Source organism: Rhagoletis pomonella, unplaced genomic scaffold (assembly GCF_013731165.1).
Source record: "Rhagoletis pomonella isolate Grant_MI unplaced genomic scaffold, Rhpom_1.0 Rhpom_scaffold_00011, whole genome shotgun sequence".
NCBI lineage: Eukaryota > Metazoa > Arthropoda > Insecta > Diptera > Tephritidae > Rhagoletis > Rhagoletis pomonella.
Genome location: NW_023458565.1, coordinates 4,015,233 through 4,038,731, shown reverse-complemented (window position 1 = coordinate 4,038,731; position 23,499 = coordinate 4,015,233). Strand labels below are relative to the sequence as shown.

The following is a 23,499-nucleotide window of genomic DNA, read 5'->3' as shown; positions in this document are numbered from 1 at the left end:
TACGCCCTAATGTACTCGAAGCGCGAAATTTCAACTATTTTCTAACTAATTTCCACCGAAATTTCAAAATTTTCAATCTGAGTCTTTAGAACATTTACAAAATTTTAGTCTACTGATGTGTAAGTTTCGAGCGCTAAAAAGTCTCGTTGATTTTTAATATTTTTTGGTTTAGTGACAGCTTTTGCAGGTTTCTTTTATATAATAAGTGCATTTTATAAAAACTCGCGTTTTTTTTGAAATTTGTTGCAAATGGTCTTCCGCTTTTTATTTCGTAAATTCATGCCTATGTATATAGAAAAAAGTGCGAAAATCCGTCAGGAAAAAAAATGTATTAACGCAATTTTCTAGCCGCTGGGTATGCAGTGTAAAAGATTCAGATTGGAAATTTCGAAATCTTGATGAAAATTTGGTGAATTTTAAAAAATTATGTATAAAGTTTGAAACCTTGATATGTATTGTTTTGTTTAAAGCTTGGACAATATTCTTATAGAAAATTAAAAAAAAATTTAGCATGAAAAACATTGAAAATATTTAAAAACAATCAACGTGTGCACACTTATTTGAGTCACTGTGTGTACCTATGTATGTATGTGGCACTGAAAAAGTTGTTTAGAATAAACTTAGTGCAATGACACTTGCAATACTCTAACACAGGTATGCTAAATATGTATATTCGAGTATTTAATTGTTATTGCTTAAAAGCAAAACTTTCACCAAATTCGTGACCACGGTACAGGAAAGCCAAGCGAAAGAAAGCGAAATAGAAGAAAATGTGGTGCGATCACACCAAAAAAACCCAAAAACCTAATAATGACTAAAACAAAAAGTACCAACACACAATTGCAAATCAGGCTTATCTCATCATCACTGTAATGGCACTTCGCAATTCCCTTGACTAGCTTACCTGTGAATTGAAAGCATACGAAGCGCGATAAAAAGCGACCCAACGCACGCGCCACACATTTCCCTAAGGTCTTCTGAGTTTTATAGTTTCTCTACGACTTATTTTTATGCATCTGCAGGTACATATGTATGCATGTATGTCTGTAGATATGTTTGCTGTTGGTACCTTTTTCATAGTTGCCATTGAAAGTGAATTTGTGTTGAAGGTGTGTTGCTTATCAACGGGCGCTGCATTCATCCGTTTAGCATTGTTGAGCATACATAAGTAGATAGGTACTTGCGTACTTATTCGGTGATATCTGCCGCGTACATTGCGCATGCGCCACCGCACCATCGCATACCCACAAAACCATAAGCAATTGCATACAAATTTGCTTTTCGTGTTTCACGATTTTTCTTCCAAATGTTTTTCTTTTATATTTTTGATTTATTTTGTTTGTTGTCGCGTGCAATGAAATCGCCTCTGCAACATACATAAATAATATTCATTCAGTCATTCGGTGACTGAGCATCGTTATTTGTCTGCCAATATAAATTGCAAATTACAGTATTTACAAAGACAACAAATGAAAAAATGTAAATTATCCAATGACATGGCCTAAGTAATTTCTATTTAATATACATACGTATGTAGGTATGCATATAAACTGCAAATATTTGTCCTTGTACTGTGGGTTATTTTACGCCATTTTAGGTTGCTGAATTGAATGCATAGCAAGTAAAATTTCGGTAGGGGCAAAACTACATCAAGTGCAATTAAAATATATTAAATTTCCAACTGACTTATAGGAAAAATATTGACCGCTTTGAGAAAAATTGCATAAAAATGCTGAACTTTAGGGCCTTTCGAGGCACGTCTTCCTGTTGTCCGATTTTTTTTAATTTTCGCGGGCACACTTTTATGGCCAAATGAACATTTCTAGGGGGGTCTTGCTTTGTAGCTTAACAAAAAATTTCCTCTGGATCTGGATGTTAATCTTGACTCAGTATTAAAAGATTTTTTTTTTTACCTTTGCTAAATTTGCTAATTATATCCATAATTAAATATAATATGCTGAATGCTCTAAATAAAACAATGATATTTTTGGTTGTTACGAATGACTTTACATATTCCTATGCAACATTAAATGATGCTGAGAAAAACTTAACTCAAATTGAGTAGGAAGCATTTATATTTGGTTTGAAACGATCTTACTTTTATATCGCAGGCCAATGTTTCTTCGCTCAAGTCTACCACAAGCACTTGACCGTTATCTTCTGATCAAAAAGTGGCATCCCAGTTTATGCGGCAAACGGTCTACAACGCTCATCGTTTTAGTTTACAATATTGAATGAAAGTAGGGTCTTGCTGACTGCCTGCTATATATTAAAGTAGAGTTTTGCCTGTTTGATACCGAGATTTTCAGCGAGAATTTTTGTCTAAAAAGCTACAGTGAACCGATAGTTTAAAATCTACCTCAGCTCCTTCTCACAATTTAAACCATCAACGACAGTTGTAGCTCGAAGAGGCTAGAGAGTTCATATTTCGTGTTGCATATATATGTGGAGTTCTGTTGTAGTCCCTAAGGATCTACAGGGAACCATTTGAAACTGTAAAATTATATGAATAAGACACGTAAATATGTTGAAATATTTTTATGCAACTCAAGTCAATTTCACTTTTACTTTAACTTATGAAACGATTTTGAAAGTGAAAATAATTACTACTATTTTTGTGCGTATGTTTATTCACATGTGCATATGTATATCAGCTACTGTTTGCATGCTTACATATGTGCATACTTTCAAAAATTATTAGTAATTTAGTATGCATTAGATCTCCGCACTTACCGTTGTCAGTAGGCAACGCGACTCACGTATCGCGCCACAATATCCCATGAAGCTCATGAAGAACATCACAGCGCCGATAACAATCAAAACGTACGCCATCTGCTCAATGACACGCGGCTGTGTAAATTGCTGAAATGAAAGAAGATACAATAAAGAGTAGAAAACAAAGAAAGTTATTTAATATTTTTAATATCAAGTTTTAGAAGGAACAAAACACAAACCAAAACACTGCAATAGAAATATATGAAAGTGTAGTTTAAATAAACAAAGCAAAAAGTATTTGTTGCAATCAAATGAAAATGAAAAGCATTCTGTACGTGAGCGTATTCCCTTCAGGCGATAAAACTTGTTAACCATTGACTTGGTAAACAACGAATTTGCCACAAAAAACGTGCGAACAGCGGTAATTAACTCTCACTGCTTCTTTTTGTGAGTTTTTCTTCTTCTGCTCTGGCCTTACCAAAAGAGTTCGATATCAAAAGAATTAACTCAAATACATAAGTAAACTCTAAAAAATCTGTTTAAAAATGCGACTATAAATCGAGTATACTTTTGTTTATTTTTAAAATTTGTTTGGTAAATTTACACGATGAATATGTATGTATTTTTCTCCCTTACACATTTTCGTGTGTAAAAATCCATTTTGTTAGAGGTTTTACACAATTCTACGGTTGAAATCAAACAGAAGATGTGTATTTTTTGTAGCTTGTACACACTTTTGTAGTAAATTTACGCACACCACAGCAGCTACATATATTACACTCTAAAAAGTCCGAAATTTAAACAAACTATTCATTGAATAATCGAGCAAGTAATTTCGCCAATAATAAGGTTACTGATCTAACCTACTTTTTAGCTAGGAAATCTACACAATTTTTTTAGAGTGCACATATAAACTCACACTTGTACAAAGTATGTATTGGAACCTCGGCCGGGGATTGGAACCCAAATCCGTTCCAACCGCCAAAGCGCTATCCCTGTATCTCTTCACTTTTGAATGCCTGCTCAATGCAAATAATTGCACAATGGAGCAGATCTACGCAAGAGCTAAGATAGTCGGGCACCTTCGGATACCCTCGATATCAAAGTGGGTAAGCATGTATTCAACATGGGGAGATGGATTTCCACCTGACCCAACTATTTACGAGGCATGGTTGGTTCCGATCATACTTTTTTTTGTAATACTGAAGACCCTTAACACTGATTGTTTGTCTGTCTGCATTTTTGCAATCGAAGGGATGATTCGAGCATGAAGGTGAGGTGGCCATTTGGGATTAATAACCTGGTGGATGCTATGCTTGAGTCAGAAAAAACTACTCCATTGTTTGCAATTTGGTATACACAATTTGAACTTAATTGCGTCTGGCGGAACAAATCCGCAGATTTTCATTGAAATGCAATAGGCCGCTCCCCCTCCGCGAAATGATATCTTAAGGTAGTTCCACGGTGGGAGGGAAACGTAGCAGGGGTGTGTTTTTAGTGCGGTGAGCCGAAGGGCAAGCCCCACACTTTACGGCTTTTTCGTCAAACCTGTCTTTCGACTATTTGCCTATAGCACAGAAACACTATACTTGTAATTTAAGCAAATTTGCCGAAGAAATCATGAGTCCAAAATCAATTTGGAGTTTGCCAAATTGCGAAAATTGGTTTCTTAGCATTTTGCCGTAGTGTCGTAAAGAAGAGCTTAAATTTAAAAAAAAAAAACATGCTCGGTATGAGGAATCCATTTTTCACATTTTCTTCGAAAACTATTTTCCCAATATGGCAAACTCCAAATTGATTTTATATACCCCCATGGTTTCTTCGGTTAATTTCCTTAGAACTACACGTAGTATTCTCCTATGCTGTACGCGCATAGTCAAAGAAATTGACCCGCCCTAATGCATGTATGTAAATATGTTAATTTTGTATGATAATGGGTACTCTGTTGCACGTTTTGTTGAAACCAAAACAAATGTGACCACCTCAAGCTAAAGCAATATTGTATTTACACTTCACACCGCTGCACTCGTATCAATAAGGGTATTCACGATCCGGTGCATAGTGCCTAGCATGGTGCATAGATAGCAGGATTGACTATTTTGTAGTTGTTTGAACACATGAAACAATAATAATCATGCTATTTATGCTATCTATACACCATGCTAGACAGTATGCACTGGATCGTGGATACCCCTAATGTGTCAATTTTGAATTGCATGCATTTTGACCAAAGGAGTCCAGAGCAAACATACATACATACATGTAAGTGTATTTATCTCGAAATCGCTGTATTAATCATACTTTGTGCATTTTTCTGCATGCAATCGCCTGCTTTAAGCTATGTATTTAGTAATTTGTAGACACTGTGTTGCCACAGCGAGCAGCTGATGGGAGCACAGACCCATAAACGTCACGCTCACTTTTAACATGTCAGCGCTAATAAATAGGAAAATTGCATATTTCACGCTCAAATACAAAATATGGTACATTTTCATGTGTCGCATTCAAAACGCTCTAATTTTAGTGGTTCATTGACCACAGATTCCGCATTGCATTTCAACTTTTTCACTCCAACTAGTAGTGTTGGTATTATTATAATCAATTAGAGTTATTTTCCTAAAAACAAATATTGGCCACATGCAGGCAAATTAAGAGTTATGGGCATCGGGCAATGGGCTTGCAACACCGCGTGGTTGAGCATTTTTGCTTTCATTATCACGATTTTCACGTAACAAATTATTATTTTTTAATTTTTTCCACATTATTATAATGAAACTGCACAAAAACAACAATTTATTCGAACACGATTCGTGCCAAAAGTGAGCAAAGGGTGCGCACGCTAATCGTTAATACAAGTAAGAGTGTTGAAGGGTTACTTTTTAGGGAAAGTTGAATGAAGCATTGACACATCGAGTGGCACATTCTAAGTAAATTATTTTGCTAAGCATTTGTGTGCTTACAAGGCCCAACCCAAACTGATTTGAGGACAAGATTGTGGGTCAATGTAAGTTCTCAGTTTATATGCTATTTCCGCGCAATCGGATTGTCTTCTGGCTATTGTTCTAATGTCTGCTGTGTTATTCTTAAGTACTATTTTATGTTTTCCTAATAAAAATATAGGTCAAAAGCTCAACTATTTATGTATTCCATTTTATAGCTCATCATGGTTTCAATTAGATATTCAGAAAGTTATGCACAATACACAAGGGTATAGGTAGCAGAGTCGCCAAAGGAAACAGAGTAATACACTGAGCAAAAATCCATGGAGAAATCAATTGTTTGCAGTTATAATTCCAAAATATGGATCTTAAGGTCCACTTTGTAGAATTTTTTTTCTCAGTGCGAAAATCAATTCCTAATCAAGCGTACGATTGTGCAAAAATTGCCGATGACGTTTAATTTCTTATTCTACTCCGAATATTTCGTGCCATTTGGTGGTGAGGGAGAATAAAGTTTATTATCTTTTTATGAAATAAAGACATATTAAACTAACCAATACATACGCATAATACACATAAATTAAATAAATGCTTATATGTATGTATGTCCACCCCGTAACAACAAAGAGGTGGCGGCCATAATGACAAGCCATCAAATCTTGATAAGCCGGCAGGGACACGCAACCATAGACAGGTGCACAGCCACAAGAGTCAACAAATAAAACAAATAAGCCGCCAGCTAGACGGCTAGCTACATATTTAGTAAGATAAGTAAGATAATTTTGAAAGGAAAGTCAATTGTAGGGGTTTGCTTTAGTTTTTCTGGTGAAAAATATACGCAACTGTGAGGGTTGCTATATGCGGTGGGTGGGCAGCAGTACAAAAAAAAAAAATTAAAATGGACATTGTACAATAAGTTAATTGAAGTGATTATGTGGCGCTGCATTTGATTTTAATCGCTATTTGGCATCATTATGTATTTATGTACCTGTACATATGTACATATGTATGTGGTTGCATTTTAATTAAAAAAAAAATGTATACTCACGTTTATGTGTTCGCTATCCACCATCTTAAGCAATGCAATCAGTGAGGCTTTGTCGACCGCCAGCCAGATGCCAGTGCCCAGCACGATTGTGCCAACGACCTGTGGTTTGATAAAAGGAAAACAAACAAATCAATTTGTAGAAAATATAATGCATTTGCATTGAAAATGTTTAGTAGTTGTGAGAGTATTATCACAAAAGTTATAAAATGCTTAGTATAAACACAAACACACAAACAAATGTAATAGCCATATATATTGAGAGAGTAGCGGGAGCGGGGGAGTATACATAAATTGCGAAACAAAATTTAATCCGCGTATTTTTGTAATTTTAGCACTTAAACGTGGAATAACAATGTCATTCATTTCTACAACTGATTGAAAACTGTGTATATGTAGGTACAAATTTGTTTATTAAACACAAATATGTATATATGTGGTATAGGCATACAAGTGTCCGTATGTATGTATATTAGGGTGTATTACTCTCCATTTGAAAAACAAAAGGTCGGTACTGTTTCTCTATCGGAAATATACAAATTATAGTTTTTAAAGACTTCCGGAAACAATTTTAAGATTTACATGAGCTGTTCGTATTTGAAAATACTTACAAAAATCGATTTTTTTATATAAATAAATGATCAGATGATAGAAGAGTTTAAACTTAAAAATTAATTAATTAATGCAATCAAAATAATGCAATTTTTTGAAAATTTCCGTGTAAATAACATGCAATTTCTTTTTAACCGACTTCCAAAAAAGGAGGAGGTTATCAGTTCGTCGGAATATATATTTTTTTTTTTTTTTTTTTTTGTTACCGCATAACTTTGGACCACGTCAACCGATTTCGATCGGTAGTGTCTCAGAGGTGGTCCCATACTAATCTGGTTAAGATCCGATCAGCGGATCATGAGATATATATATATATAAGTTTTTTTTATATGAGAGTTGAAGTCGGTTTTTTTTTGCTAAAAATTACTTGTTAATTAACAATATTATGACTATTGAATCCTTTGAGTTAAAAATTTCTAAAGCTTTAAATTTTCTAAAAAAAAGACCCTGATTGTCTATTAAATTCGAAAAAAGCAGAAATATGCAGTTTTGGGGTTTTATGATTGGAAATATTCATGCTAAATGAAAAAAATTACCCTAAAATGAATGTGTAGAAAATTTTTATATTGAACTAGATTTGTTAGCGCAGAGAGAGTTTTAATACATTTATTTATTTTGTATTGCATTGTTAAGCATTAATATTCTTCCTAGTTATTAATAAAATTCAGTTCTTTGTCCTTCGTCGAAGTTCGATTATAATTTTGTATCAACGCTTTACCTCGTTCTGCAAAATCATTATCATATTTAATACCCTTATAATCGTCTCTAAGATAATTCAGGATAATTTTTTAGAGAATTTAACGCCCGACAAGTTTACGCCCAGAAAGAGTTTTTATCTCAAAAGTTAAAATTTTTAATGAAAAATAAATAAATTTGTAAATGTTATTTACATGGAAAGTTTCAAATGCCCAACGACACCTTTTATATTGGATTAAAAATGTATCTAAATGGGAGCATTTTTTCGCTGTAAAAAAGTCATATTAAGGTCATAAATTCGTTAAGTTAGTTTTTTGGCTCATCCTAATATAAACGTAAATATGTATGTGGATATAGATGTAGCTAGACTATGTACTCATAGTAAATATGTAGTACTTGCGCATTTACGTTGTGGTTTGCTGAACTCGCCTTGGAGTGCAACAAATATTATTGTTTGTGGCCGCAATAGAAAGTCTAAACAAGTTTTCACTTTTATTTGTGTATTTGTTCGGATACCAAGCATTGCCCAAAGAAGAACGAAAAGCAAAGGATGTGTGCTATATTATTTTATATTCATACTCACAAAAAAGAGGAAGTTGAATAAGCATAGCAGGTATTTGGCCAGCCAAACGCCACAATCGGAACCCATTTTGACCGTTTATGTTTCTGATGACGTCGAAAAAGTTGTATTCTGGAATAAAAAAGTTTTGAGTTGTATTAATTTTATTTAAATCATAAAGTTATTTAAATAAGTCTTTATTTAAAGACATATTAAAAATCATTTGTAGTGTTTCCTGAAAAATAAGTACTTATATAACTAGAGTATTTAACCGTTTATAAACAACATGGTTTAAATAACTCTTCTTTTAGAGTCCCATATTCGAGTACCATTGTTAGAATGATATGAATCAAGATGACAAATGCCCACTCCCCATTTGTACCAGTGCAATAAAAATATAACTTTCTGGGAAATGGAATGCATACAAAATACATACAAAGCACATACGAAATTATAGTTTCAAGTTTATGCGAAGTATGCATAATCAGACCATAAAAAATATGTATTTCAACAGTACCGATTTGCAAGTGAACCCATTACATTATTATGCTTATATGTTAAGCACGCCCAATCAATTAACATTAGTCAAAATCCCAACATGGTGATAAAAATATGAAAGTCTAAAAACAAACGAAAAAAATGGGCCAACAAGCTAATATTTATGTACAGAAAACTAATAAATAAATGTACAAATATGTTACTAAAAGTAGGATATTATAAAATATCGGCAAATGTACGTATATTTGTATATACATATGTACATTAGGGTGGATAAGAGCGATTTATAATAGAAACTTAAAAATTGATTGTAAATTGTTGTTTCCACTGAAATTATAAAATTTATTGTATTAAAAAACCTGTGCCAAAATATTTCGGAAAAACAGCGAGATTTACGTGAGCTAGACCGATTTGAAAATACATACATAGGTCCCAAACTCCATTACTTTGATTCCGTTGATAAAATTCTTAAACATTTTTATGCAGACATTTTTAGCTTAAACTCTTCTATCATCGGAGGTGATTTTTTGGAAAACATATTTTTAAAAACTAGTTTTATTTATAAAAAAATCACGTAAATCTAAATATTTTTCCGAAATATTTTGGCGGACGTCTTAAAATATAATAAGTTGTATAATTCCGATGGAAACCCTTACCGATTTTTTTTTTTTTGTATGGAGTGTGTTGCACCCTAATATAGTATGTATGTACATACAACAATTTACAGTCCATTTTTAAATTTCCATTATTTATTGCTCAACGAACTTTTAACCAAAAACATGTCTGACTTGACTTTCGTTTTAATATTACACTTTCTAATTAGCAGCGGCGAATGGTAGTCAAATGATATGTTACTGGCTTGTGCCAATATTTTGAGCGCAGGCTACATTTTTAACAGCCAAATAACACATTTCAGTCACATATTCGCAAATGCCAACAGACAAACGAAAATACTATATAAATACATATGCACAATGAAAAGTACATAGAGCAAATTGAAACTAAGCTAGGGCTGCCAGAATCCTGAACCCATCGACTAGGATATAGGAAGATACTAGTGAATACGGTGCCAATATCTTCCTAATAAACACTTTTTCTTTGGTTCTGGCGTTGCATTATTTTGAAGTAATTTCTGATATTAAAAGCAATATAGTATTGTCATTTTTTCACAAAACCATTTTTTAACAAAAACCATATGCGTAAGCCTAAATTTCAAACTTTTGAAAATTACAAAAATTCACTTAACTTTTTATTTAACATTTTACAACCACTACAATTTTTCATTACGAAGTTAGTGAGAGTTTCAAGTGGCGAATTCTTGCGTGGATGATTTTTTTCCGGTGATATTATTTTTTTCTTCCTTACAAAAGAAATATTCATTCGAACATAGAGTAACTTACATGAGTTTTCACGTGATTTTTTAATTTTCAAAACGTTTTTCAAGTAAAATTTTTTTGGTATTTTTGTATAAAAATTTTTACAAAGCTTTAGACAAAACAATATGGGTATTCATGGACGCGTAAATGCCTCGTAACTGCGTAAACCTTGTAAATAATTCGATTTTTCATACAAAATTAAGTAAGTTTACGAGGTTTACATGGTTATGAGGCATTTACGCGCTTTGATGAATTGCCCTAATATGAATCAGAATTTCAAATTTTATACAAAATTTCTAGCTTTCATTCCGAAACTTTACAACGTTTTTGTGTATATCGTTTTATAGTCCCTACAATTTTAATCTCATAAAGAGCAATTTTCAAGCGGCTAAAAAATCGCGTTGATTTTTAATAACTTTTTTGGTGACTACTTTTTCGGTTTATTTAATAGAACGAGTGCAATTAACAAAAAGTGGCGTTGATTTTTTTTTAAATTTTTCTTGCGAACGGTCTCCCACTTTTTATTTCAAAGGAAACGCAGGGTTATATGGAAGAAGGTGCGAAGATTCTCCATCAAATAAAAAAAATATTATAAATAATCGCGATTTTTTAGGCTCTTGAACTTCATGATACTAAAATTACATGGGCTATAAAACTGTATACACAAAAAGGTTCAAAGATTCAGATTAAAAAGCACGAAATTTTGATGAAAATTTTATGAATTTTCCTAAACTTTGTATAACGTTTAAAACTCTGATTTATGTGGTTTTGGCTTGTACAATATTTCTATAGAAAATAAATATGGCTTGAAAAACGTTGTGAATATTTAAAAAGAAATCAACATGTGAACATTTGTGTATTTTGTGTGGAAAAAAATGTGTGAACACCGCCAACAAAAAAAAATCATCAAAAATCAACGCGAATTCTTAGCCACGAATCTGCCAAAAATTAATTGGGCATCTGCATTGACGTTCATTAAAAATCAGGATAATTTAAGTGTGGACCAGGACACCAGGACCATTTTATAAAACCAGAACAAATCATGGAAAACCAGGACGTCTGGCAGCCCTAAACTAAGCACAAGTTGCAACATACATACATAGTGTCACATGCACTTTTGTGTATGTGAGTATGTTATATGTAGGTATGTATGTTGTCAGTAGGTATAAATATGCATAATGGCTTTGTTCTTGTTTACACTGTGGTAAGCTAAACAAACAAATATGTACCATGCAACTATAATAACAGTAAGCCGCAGTCAGACAAATATTAAAAAATTAAAAGTAAAACTACGCAGACACAATAATCACAGCAGATGTAACTGTACATATACATACATACTTACATATGTAGATACTCATCTCTGCAGAAAATCATAAAAATTAATTGTTGCTATCGTTCTTTGGCTGAGGAAGTATGTGTGTGTGTGTGTGTGTGTGTGCGTGTGAAAATTGCAGTTGTCATCGGCCATCGCAATGCATTGCTGTGAATAATGTGACAAGTCATACGCGGCCCAAAAGTATCACAATCGCAACTAACATATTCACGTACGTAAATATGCACAAATAGATGCGCTGCCTGCATAATTCCTCTGAAGACCGCAAATCGTTTGTGCATTTTCCACTGTTGCACCTTACCGTATATTACGGTTAAGCCACGACTAAATCGGTCTGAGAAAAGCCCTCGAGCCTTATGCTGACACGCTAAAAATATATGAGTACATTAGGCTGGTCCTTAAATAAAGGAAGTAAATTTTTATATCAGATTTCCTAAGCCTCAACCCCTACGTCGATGTTACTATAGTCGAAGATATCACATATAGATTTTCCATTCCTCTATTCTATATCTATAGATTTTCAGATTCCTCTATAGAGACTAAAAAAATTAAAATTGGTAGTATCGATTTTGGGAATTAGATGAGAAAAAAATTAGTTTTAATTTTTCGAATTTCCATTGAGGAATCTGCGACACCTGTGATCGATATCTGTGATCGTGGTATTACCGATTGAAGGGTGAGACTGAAAAAAAATCCTTCATTTGATTTTAAAGACCACCCTAGTCTACATACACACATATGAAACGCAACGGAAAATAGTTGCAGGCACCATTTTTGTAAAACATGTATGGAAGTAGAGTTTTTGATGTAAACATTTTCCACTTACAAAAACAAAAACCAAATGTAGCAAGTTGCGAAATGTATTCATTGGAGATATATTTGATTAAATGCACTCTTAGATAAGGTGGACGGTAATTCCTTTAAATTATGGATCCGAGTCGATAATTTTACTCCAGTCTATTTTTAGTGTTATTTATTTAAATCGTTAGTTCTAAATAATTAAGGGAAAGAAAGGAACTTTATCCATTATGAAAAATATATTTTTGTGTTGTTTATTCATGGTCAAAAACCTGTACCACTTTTCCCCGCTTATTATAAGATCATTGGGGAATTCCAAGAACTACTTCGCGGACATAACCCTTGCGTTAGGTTATTTAAGACGGCCTTGGAAGTATGCCTTCCGTCGACCGCCAAACCATAATATTAGCAGATAAATCGTGAACGTGAAATGTTGGTGAGAATGTTGGACCAAAATGTTTTAATAAAAACAGTTTAAAACCAACCAAGTTTGATGGATAATCTGAAATCATACCTTTATCCTAATTGAAAGTCTGTTCAGACAGGCCGTTAATCGAGCAATTAGCCAAGCTTTCTTGATTAAGGCGCTAATTGAGCTCGATTTACCACAAAAAATTTAAATCTTAATTGGTCGATTAGTGCTTCATTGAATGCCAATCGAATGCATGTTTTCATGAAACCCTGCAGGGTATGTTTAATTTTGACTTTTAGGTATGTTTATTGAACAAATAGTAATTAGCTGTTTGTTTCTGGTCTTTGTTTTTGCAGCTGATATACCATCAGGGACGTAAAATTGAATTTTCAAACTGTACCTAGTGCGCGGAAAAACTTTACCTAAAAGTAGATAAATGTACCTAAAACCTAGCTATAAGAAAAAATTATTCGAGCAGTTCAAGACTTTTCTCCGAGTTCTTCGATCTAGCGTTTTAAAAATAAATATCTTATATATACATATAATACGCGAAGCGACTTTTTGTCCGGGACAAAAGATCTGTAACGTTCGCCCGATTTTCAAAAACGAGATGTGAAATTAAAGCGCTTGATCTGTAGATGTGCAAACTCAAATTATTTAATAATCAATGCTATCATGTCCGCACTGTTCGTTCGATCTTCCGGAATGAGGCGTGAAATTAAAATGCTTGGACTGTGCAAAAGGGTTTTGCTTCTTTGAAAAGAGTTACCACCTTTTAAAAAATTATATTCATATTATTGAAAAAAAAAATAAATCAATTATTACAAAATAACTATCAATTGAAATGGGTTTGAAAAGCTTTGTTCCTTAGCTGAACTATAGGAGAGTTGCCATCTGTTTAAAAAGTCATATAGGTAAGAGAATTATATATCATCATATGGGTGCCAAACAAAAGGGGTTTCCGAAAGCAATATTTTGAAAATATTTTGAAGAGGGTTGCCACCCGCTGGAAATATCGAATTCAGTTAACTTATACAAAAGTTATATGAAATATCAAAATATGGATGTCAAACGAAAGAGTGTTAAGAAATCTTTAGTTTGAACACTAAGAATATTTTTGAGGTGTTGGAAGAGGGTTGCCATCTGCTTCAAAGGTTAAAATCAAATTATTTAATAAGTTAAATGAATTATTAAAATATGGGTATCAGTCGAAGGGGAGTTTGAAGAATCTTCATTTCTCAACTATATTTAGCGGGGTTGCCACATGTTTAAAAAATCAAATTCAATTTAATTCATCAGTTAGTTAAAGTATCTGTCGCAATTTCAGACGAAGGAGAGTTAATAAGGGCTTAGCTTGAAAATTCTTGGGGTTGCCACCTGCTGGAAATGTAGCATGAATTATAAAAGACCTTAGCCTGTAGAATTGCGTATAAAGTGTTATTTTTTTAATTAGGAACTTTTTAACGGTATAGGGTGATTAGAGATTTGATGAAATTGAAAACCTGCTCTATGCGAGACCTATCTTCACTCAGAAGCGACTGCACGGTGTTAGATGTAATATGGTTCTCGGATTTTTTTTTATCATTTGTACGTCCCTTCGCAAATGAGGGAGGCTACTGGACAAGTTCCCCACACCAGAAAATGCGTTGAAATGTGAATAAAAATAAGAACAGATTTCCTGAAAAGTTATTAGAATACGTTCCAAATGTACCTACAATGATGTGTTTTTACCGAATATACTTTTAAACTAAATAAATGTACAATTGTGTCTACTTTTCCATCACTGTAGCCAATCGAGCAGCTGACTGTGTGTGAACACCAGAAAGCGGTACCTTAATTAAAAAGTTAATTGACTCAATTAAATTTCTGTCTGAACTTAATATAAGTTAGGTCAGGTTAGGTAAGCTTGAGAGATCCACACAATCTCACATATGCAATTAGTTGATACTTAGCGCTTCCGCGACAGTAGAGGCCTTCGGTTAAACCAGTTTTAATATCCAGGTTTTCATTTCCCTTCAGTCAGCCAAGACTGATAAGTCGCGTTCTTCTGAAATTAATTTGCTAGAAGTTAGTTGGTGGTTTTTTTTTTCGCTGTAAGAGCTATCCCCTTCGATGTCTTTGTCATGTCTAATTCTGTTCTTAAATATCCTAGTTAACCTAAATTAATTCTTGATTGCATTATATTTATTGCAACAAAACCTAATTTAATTCTTCATTTCCTATAAGTAGAACACACCTTCAAGCGTCCAATATGTAGTTAGTAGCTGGTACACCCATCCAAGAGCGAACCTTAGTTATTATTATTAATTTTTTTTAAATGGAGACCTCCCCTCGATAGGCCATGGCAAATATCCGAGTGTATTTGTGCGATGAAAAAGCTTCTCCTAATACCATTTGCTATTCGGTGGTGGATATAAAATTGTATTTAGATCTTTCTATTAGTAAGCTCAGCTTGAATTGGAGCAGGGCTCAGCCAGCTAAAATGTGAGCGCGGAATAAATATTTCGTATGTGGCCAATTTTAAATGACAAATCTAAAAAAATGCTATCGATTTTAATTCATCTCTAGCTTGTATAGTTTCGAAAAATATCGAAGTAGATGACTGTTTGCTGGATTCTTCTTAATAGATTTGCATATCGCATAGAACAGACGCATGCGTATTTCCTGTTGTCTTCTCCAAAAGCGAAAATAAGTTCCGGTGCTGCCTAAGCAACGGGCCATATGGCGGAAGGTAAAGTTAACGGCAATTTAAGAATATATTAACAGTACCAAACTAGTAGTTCTAGCGGTTACTTGAGAAAATTAGAAATATGCAAAAGGGCCTGGGAATGTTGCGTGTTGGCAAAACCTAAAGCAATGTGTTAAAATGTATGCAGCTACTACCTGAGCACACGTATGTATGTATGTATGCCAACACAAAAGTTTATTAACTTTACATACATACTTACATACATATGGACATGTGGCATAATGAATTTGCCACACGCCTCAATGGTTCCCGGCTGATGTAGCATGGCTTGTATTAGTACCGTTGAGCATAATAAAAACAAAAACACATACATATGTACAACCAAACCGATCCGGAAGAGAAGACCATACATAGAATGTTAGCGGACCTGCACTTGTTTTTGATTACAATACAACCAGCCGATAAGCTGACAGTCCATATAAAGTGTTTTGCACAGTTGCTGCCAACTTTATTATTGCCTGCATTGCAAAATCAACTACAAAGCAAATGTATGTAGTTCACTCGTTGGCAAATGCTTAAAAAAAATGGCTTCGCGTATTTGGCTTCAATAGTTACAGCTATTCGTACGGCTAATTCTTTTCCACTGAAACTGTGTACGCTTAAACGTACATACATACACACTTGCATATAAACAAATATATGTACATATGTACATACATTAGGGTGGTCCAAAATAAATAAAGTCGGAATTTTAATGCTCCCACCCCCTAGGATTATTCTATATCGAGAAATATACCCCTATTTTTTATTTTGAGATCAAAAAATTATTTAGAGGTCGCTCAAAGCGCTCAAAGTTTTCCATGTATTTTATATGGGAAAGACAACTTTTCGTAGAAATGGTATAGAATTCTTTAAAATCAATATTTTACAATCGGAAAACTCTGGTACTCTTCAGGAGACTTCCAGTAACAATATCCAACTGTTTATTTAACCATTTCTTAATACTAAAGATTTTTTATTTATCCCCTCGTTGCATTACTGGGGGGTTTGGGGACATTTAAAATATAGTTATTATGAAAAATGGTTAAATAAGTAATTGGGCATTATTATTGGGAATATCCTGAAGAGTACCAGATTTTTCCGATCGAAAAATTTTGATTTTAACTAATTCTATACCATTTCTACGAAAAGTGTTTTTCCCCACATAAAATACATGTAAAACTTTGAGCGCTTTGAGCGGTCTCTAAATATTTTTTGATTTAAAAAAAATAGGGGTATATTTTTTTCAGTATAAATAGAACAATCCTAGGGGTGAGAGCATAAAAATTGCGACTTTACCTTTTGACATGCAGTTTTGGACCACCCTAATATACATACATGCCGACAACTTTTTGCAATTAGATATCATTCATGCGTTCATTGCCAATTTGATTGAAAAATGTAGCAGAGCCTATGCAACTGTTGCTGCTGCTCTTAGCGGCATTTGTTCAATGATTGGCGATCAGACATATTGTTACCACAGTTAAGTTGGTTTCCTATTTTGTTGGCAATTATTTAACTATTGTTACATTCATTGTGTATAAACATGCCTAATCTAAGGTAATTTTTAATTTTAATTGATTGTTCCCTACTTCCTTAAATACATATTTATGTATACATAAAATACTTCAATATATATAAACAGCAAACATTTTGTTTTTAATACATATACAATGCAATACATTTGTATTTAAGCACATTTAAAAATCTTTATCTTAATTTTTGGAACTTTTTGCATAGTAACAAAGTATGCGGTTGCAATGGGCTAAAGTGGTTACAGCTGTTCAACAATGCTCAATTCCAAATAAAATCCCCCCGTTGGAGGATCAACTGAAGTCTGCAGCGTCTGCCCTCCAGAAGATGTGAGTGTAAAAGACGTTGCTGCTGTCAACAACGCCAAATCATCCGACGCGTTAGACCCAGATGGAATCTCCATACAGATGCTGTGAAAGCTGGGACCTGCGGGAGTTGAGTACGTCACATTCGCGTTCAACTTCCCACTGCCCACGCTGATCATCCTCAAGGTCTGGAAAATGGGTAAGATAATTCCTCTTCTTAAGCCAGGAAAGATGGCGGACGCAGGAAACTTATGCTGACTCATCTCCGTCCTATCCGCAGTGGCAAACACTACTCTCCCCAGCCTGACGAAGCATCTCAAGCCAGCCGAACACCAGCATGGATTCCGTAAAATGCACAGCATGACCACAACATTAAACCTCATTGCCACTCTGATTAACGAGGGCCGGAACCAACGACAACCTTGCGATAGGACGGTCCTAGTCGCGGTTGACCTGTTGAACGCATTAGACTCGTTGAACCATGCGACTCTTTGTTAAGACGTTCTGGACTCGTCGCTTCCAGATCGGACGAAGCGGTGCATAATCAGCTATCTGTGTGGATGCCAATCATCGTAGAATTCCTAAGCCTCGCAAAATTAAACAAGGGTTCCCCCAAGGCGGAGTACTCTCCCTGACACTGCTTAACCTCTACCTGACAAAAACTCCCTACGCCGCTAAATGCAGTTAACTTGGTGAGCTACGCGGATGAGTGCACGATAGTGGCAACGGGCCCAAAACATCGACAGCCTCACCGATCTTTCAAACTTCATTACAGCCAGGAGCCTCAACATCTTTGCCGCGTAACACATCGCTACACTTTACCGCCAGGAATAAGGTCATCAGGCGGAATGCATCTTGGGAGTCACGTTCGACAGCTTTTTCTCCTTCTCAGCGCACACCTCAACCACCTATGAAAAATTGCGACCCATTAACAAACTCCCCAATTCAATAGCCGGCAGCACAAGGCGAGCCGACAAAGAGACTCAGCTTACAACTTAAAAAGTGATCGGCCAGTCGGTAGCCGCCTACGCAGCGCGATCAATGGAAAAATCACACCAAACATTGAGAGAAAAGAGAATATTTACACCTATGCTATTTTTAAGTTTAACCTTTGTTTTCTGAGAGTGGAAAACAAGAAACATAAACTAACCAAAATTTAATCACATTTAATGACTGGGCCCACATTTTTTGTGTTTGTACACGTTATAGTGATCCAATCTTTCCCGTATATTGTATTTAGGGTTTATTATAAAAGAGTGAGTGCAAACTATATTTCATCGAAATCGGATAAAATTTAAGGGCGGGCGCGGCAATTAACCCATTTTTACCAAATGATGAACGCCCCATCTTTGCTGCCGATTCAAAAACGCCCTATCTCAGTACATTTTCAATATATTTTCAGCTGAGTTAGGGCGATTTGGAACCGAATTCTGAGATAGGGTGCTTTTCATTAAAATACTGAAATAGGGCGTTCTTGAAAGTTTTCTTGAGATAGGGCGTCTTCGAACTGGCTGTCGAGATAGGTCGACATTCCACTTAGAAATCGATATACTATGGTGGTGATGTCAGCTTTTGCTCTCAGGTCGGGTTCAACCAGCAAAGACACCTTCCCCGACATGGTCGATTTTTCACTCAGCCATCGATATGTAGTATAACGGTAACCACACTTGTACTTGGTACTTTGGTGCTGTTTCCGATTTTTTTTTTTGAGATTATGTCATAAAATTAATTAACTTGGCGTAGAGGTAAGCTTCAGTGACTAAAATTAGGATTGCGGTTTTTCCCACGAACCCTTATTAGTAAGAGTGCGATATCGTTTCATAAATATCTAATGCATTAATGGCGTGGTGACGGTTTCGAAATTATAAGATTTCTCGTTTTTTCTTTAAGGTAGCAATCAATCAAAACTTGAAATGCAATTCCTGCCAAAGTATATTTTTTGAGTTAGGGCGGTCTTCTAGTAAATGTACCATATAATTTATGAGAAAAAAGTCTTGACTTCTATATATATATCTATAGCATTTTCAGTTGAAATGAAACTTTTTACAAATTAAATTAAACCTTTTTCAAACAAAGCGCAACCTTTTTCGGGTCAAGCGAAACTTATTTCAAATTAAACCTTTTTTCAGATTAAGCGAAACCTTTTTCAAATGAAATGAAACTTCCTTTTAAGAATGTTTCATTTAATTTGCAAAAAGTTTCATTTAATCTGAATAAAGTTTCATTGAATCTGAAAAAGGTTTCATTTAATTTGAAAATGGTTTTTCTTTATCTGAAAAGGGTTTCATTTAATTTGAAAAATTCATTAAGTCATCATATTATCGACGTATAACGTTTAAAATCGGGGAAAATACCCCTGCTTATCATGCAAAGGTAGTTGAGAAAAAGTTTAAACGAATATATTTGATACCTGCGCCGGGTATACACATAAAATTCGGTTTCGACAGAATTTATATTTATTTACTTGTTTTTGGTTATATTTTACATTTCTGCTTTTCTTACTGCACTTATAAAAATTAAACTTTTTAAGGTTGAAAAATACGCAAAAATTTAACAGTTTTTGAGTAAAAAAACTTATAAAATGGTACCTTTTTGTTAAAAGTTTGGTTCTAATAAATTTTGTAAAGTGGCAACCGTGTTTATAGTTAAAAACACTTTTTTATTAGTAATCAAAGAATTTTGTAACACGCAAATAGAAACCAGGTTTGTATATACATACATATGTACATATCTAAAATTATATCTAGCTGTAAGCGTAATTGCAAATCATGTATGATTTCATAAAATTATGAAAAAAATATCGTACTTTCACATGTCTATCAAATATCCTCCCACAATTATTTATATTACTCACGTCAATCAATATCTGACATCCACTCACTTTCATTTCTAGGCGATAACAGAAAATATAAAAATGAAAACAATTAAAAATTAAATTCAAGTACATACATACATACGTATGCAGTGGCGGACTTGAATATTTGTCACCCCTAGGCAATTCAGAATTTGCCGCCCTTTTTCCGATAAGAATAATATTTTGAAGTAAATGTACCAGTTTTGGAACGATTAGCTGTAAATAGTATTATTCAAATTATTGTTATTACAATTTAATATGAAAAAGTGCTATTTGCCTTGAGTAAACGTTAACTTTTAAAGAAAGCTATCATCAACAAACTTTTTCACGCGATAAGTTATAATCTAAAAATACTAAATTAGTGTTTTTAAATATTATCAATTAAATTTTAATAATATCAGTGCAGATAACTTGAAAAAAAAAATAAAATTTTTTTCAACTCAAATTTTGCCGCCCTAGGCACCTGCCCTTACGGTAAATCCGCCACTGTACATATGTATATATTGTTAGCTTAATATAAAATGGCCATATCTAACATTTTTATTTCTGTGGCGTAATAAAAGAACTCAATACAATGTGAGCTCTTTAGCTGCGAATTTTTTAGCCTTTGTGGGGATTGCCATAAAGTGAAAACTACAGTAGTTGCTTTTATATTCTGTGAGTTTTTTAACAATAATCACCAGGCTTTGTGCGAATAAGTATTTTGAAAGCAAATGAGATATCACCTTTTCATATTAAAGCATCTATATACTCTTACATATGTACATTAGACTGCATCACTCCCCATACAAAAAAAAAATCGGTACTATTTTTCCATTGGAATTTAAAATCTATTATATTTTAAAACGTCCACCAAAATATTTCGGAAAAATATTAGGATTTAAGTGAGCTGGACCGATTTGAAAATACCTCCAAAAATGGAGTTTTTTATGAATACACATTGTTTCTTAAAGATTTTTTTTTGAAAAAATCCACTCAAATGACAAAACGGTTTAAGCTTAAAAAATTTCCATAAATATAATTAAAAAACTTAAAAAAAAATTTGAACGGAATCATAATGATGAGATTTTTGATGCTGTTTTTTTTTTAACTTTTTTCAAAGATTGGTATAAGAAAAACTTGAATAACTGAACCTTAACTCTTCCGTTTTAGACTTAAGAGGTGTCATTGGAAAGGTATTTTCTCACCCTTTTTATTTCTTTGCTAATAAACTCATTCAAAGGATGAAAAAGACGAACGTCATTCAAAGTTGAATAAGATGTTTTAGTGTTTGAAAAAAAAAATTGGGATACATATGGCTTCTTTTTCAGAAATCAGAATAGTTTTGGCCCAGTTATTCAAGTTTTTCGAAAATCAATCTTTGAAAAAAACCGCATCAAAAATCTCATTCTTACGATTCCGTTGAAAATATTTTTAAATATTTTTATGCAGATTTTTTATGCTTAATCTGTTTTGCCATCTGAAGGGACTTTTTTCAAAAAGTTCTTTAAGAAACTATTTTTATTCATAAAAAAAAACTCCATTTTGGAGGTATTTTCAAATTGGTCTAGCTCACTTAAATCTTAAAATTTTTCCGAAATATTTTGGTGGACGTCTTAAGATATAATAGATTTTGTAATCCCGGTGGAAAAACCGCAACATTTTTTGGTGATGCAGTCTAATGTACATACATACATACATACATATTTCGTATGAGTAAAGAAACAAATGAACTCAATTTCTCACAGAAGTTCTATTTCCAGCTTAGCCGTATAAATACTGGATGATAGCAATAAATGAGTTTTGAAGCTAGACCAATTAAAAATGCGTAGTTTTTTTTTTTTAATATCGAACTATCTATTTTAATTCTAACCGTTTCTACTCAGTGAAACGCTAATTTGCTGAGTCACATGAAATGTGATAAATTCCACGGAAAAAAAAAACTTCTCAGTACAAATCTAATCTAAGGTGACGAATTTATAATTAGTTCGCAATTGACACTTCATTGGATATCGTAATGTTAAATTCGCAAGCTGCTAGCATGCAAAAGAGAATTAAAGCACACCAGTTTGGCACTGCTGCTTTTCCCCACAGGGATACTTCTGTATGTATGCGTTGATAAAATATTGTGTCTGATTAAATGAGAAAACTTAAATGCAAACTAAAATAATCAACAATAGATATATGTAAGTACATACGAATAAACTACATTAATTATCGATTTTAACTTTGTATTGTATTTGTAATTTAAATTTTGTGGTTATTTAGTTTTTTGCTCTACTTCTCCACACTTTATTATTGTATTTATAGTATACACTCGTGTTACATATTTGTTTTCATTTTCTTAATCACTTTTGCGAAAGCAAAAGTATATACGTAACAACAGTATGTGTGTACATACATACTCACATACATACATGCATATGAGTATATATCCATATTTTGTGGGTTGTTCTCACTTTATTAATTATGCTACTTTTACATGCATATGTTTTTACATAGAGTTTTCCAGTTTTGTTTGGGATTTTCAAGATTTTCATTGTTTTAAATAATTTAGGTCAACTCTGAATAATATAAATGCCAATCGCAATGTTCATGATGCGAATGGTGATGACTGTGCTGGGTATCTGGGCATACGTATCTACATAGTAAATCCCAACAAACCCACGTTCATACATACATATAGTCATTTACTCATGGATGTGCATGGCTACCCTGTGGGGAAACGCGCTAGCGCCGCGATGTCCTACGAAGTGTCAACTGCGCCCCGCTGCATTCCAGTTCTAATATCGACAGGCAGAAAAGTTGCACGATTTTTTTTAAACAGCGTCCTATGGGGTTTCAAATGGTCGCGATTTTAAATTATTTTCAAAGATGTGTGTTTGTGTAAGAAATGTAATTCAATGGAGCATTTGAAGCACCTTTCCATATCTGTGGCTCTAGCTGAGTGTACAGAGGTGCTTGCTGTTACTGCTTGGCTTCCACAATGCACCAGGCTCGAATGCCGTCAGACGCAAGATGTTAAAATGTTAATAAAAATTCTTGTTTTGTGTTTCTAAACCACGAAAAAGCATCTGTGAAGTGCAGAATGGATACGTATTCAACTGAAAAAAA

The 23,499-nt window shown here is 33.8% G+C and overlaps 1 protein-coding gene across 2 annotated transcripts in view; it reads right to left on the bottom strand.

The window, feature by feature from the left end:
• The window catches only part of LOC118747298 (tetraspanin-18), an 86,460-nt gene that overhangs the window by 55,682 nt on the left and 7,279 nt on the right, over window positions 1-23,499 (bottom strand). Inside the window, exons 2-4 of one of the 2 annotated variants that reach the window (XM_036481303.1) lie at window positions 8,591-8,698; window positions 6,703-6,801; window positions 2,734-2,862 (exon numbers count right to left, since the gene is read on the bottom strand). In XM_036481303.1, coding sequence (XP_036337196.1) covers window positions 2,734-2,862; window positions 6,703-6,801; window positions 8,591-8,656 — 294 coding nt within the window. In that variant the 5' untranslated portion in view covers window positions 8,657-8,698. Of the gene's footprint in view, window positions 1-2,733; window positions 2,863-6,702; window positions 6,802-8,590; window positions 8,699-23,499 lie in introns of those variants that run through there. The other variant, XM_036481304.1, reaches the window with a different exon arrangement.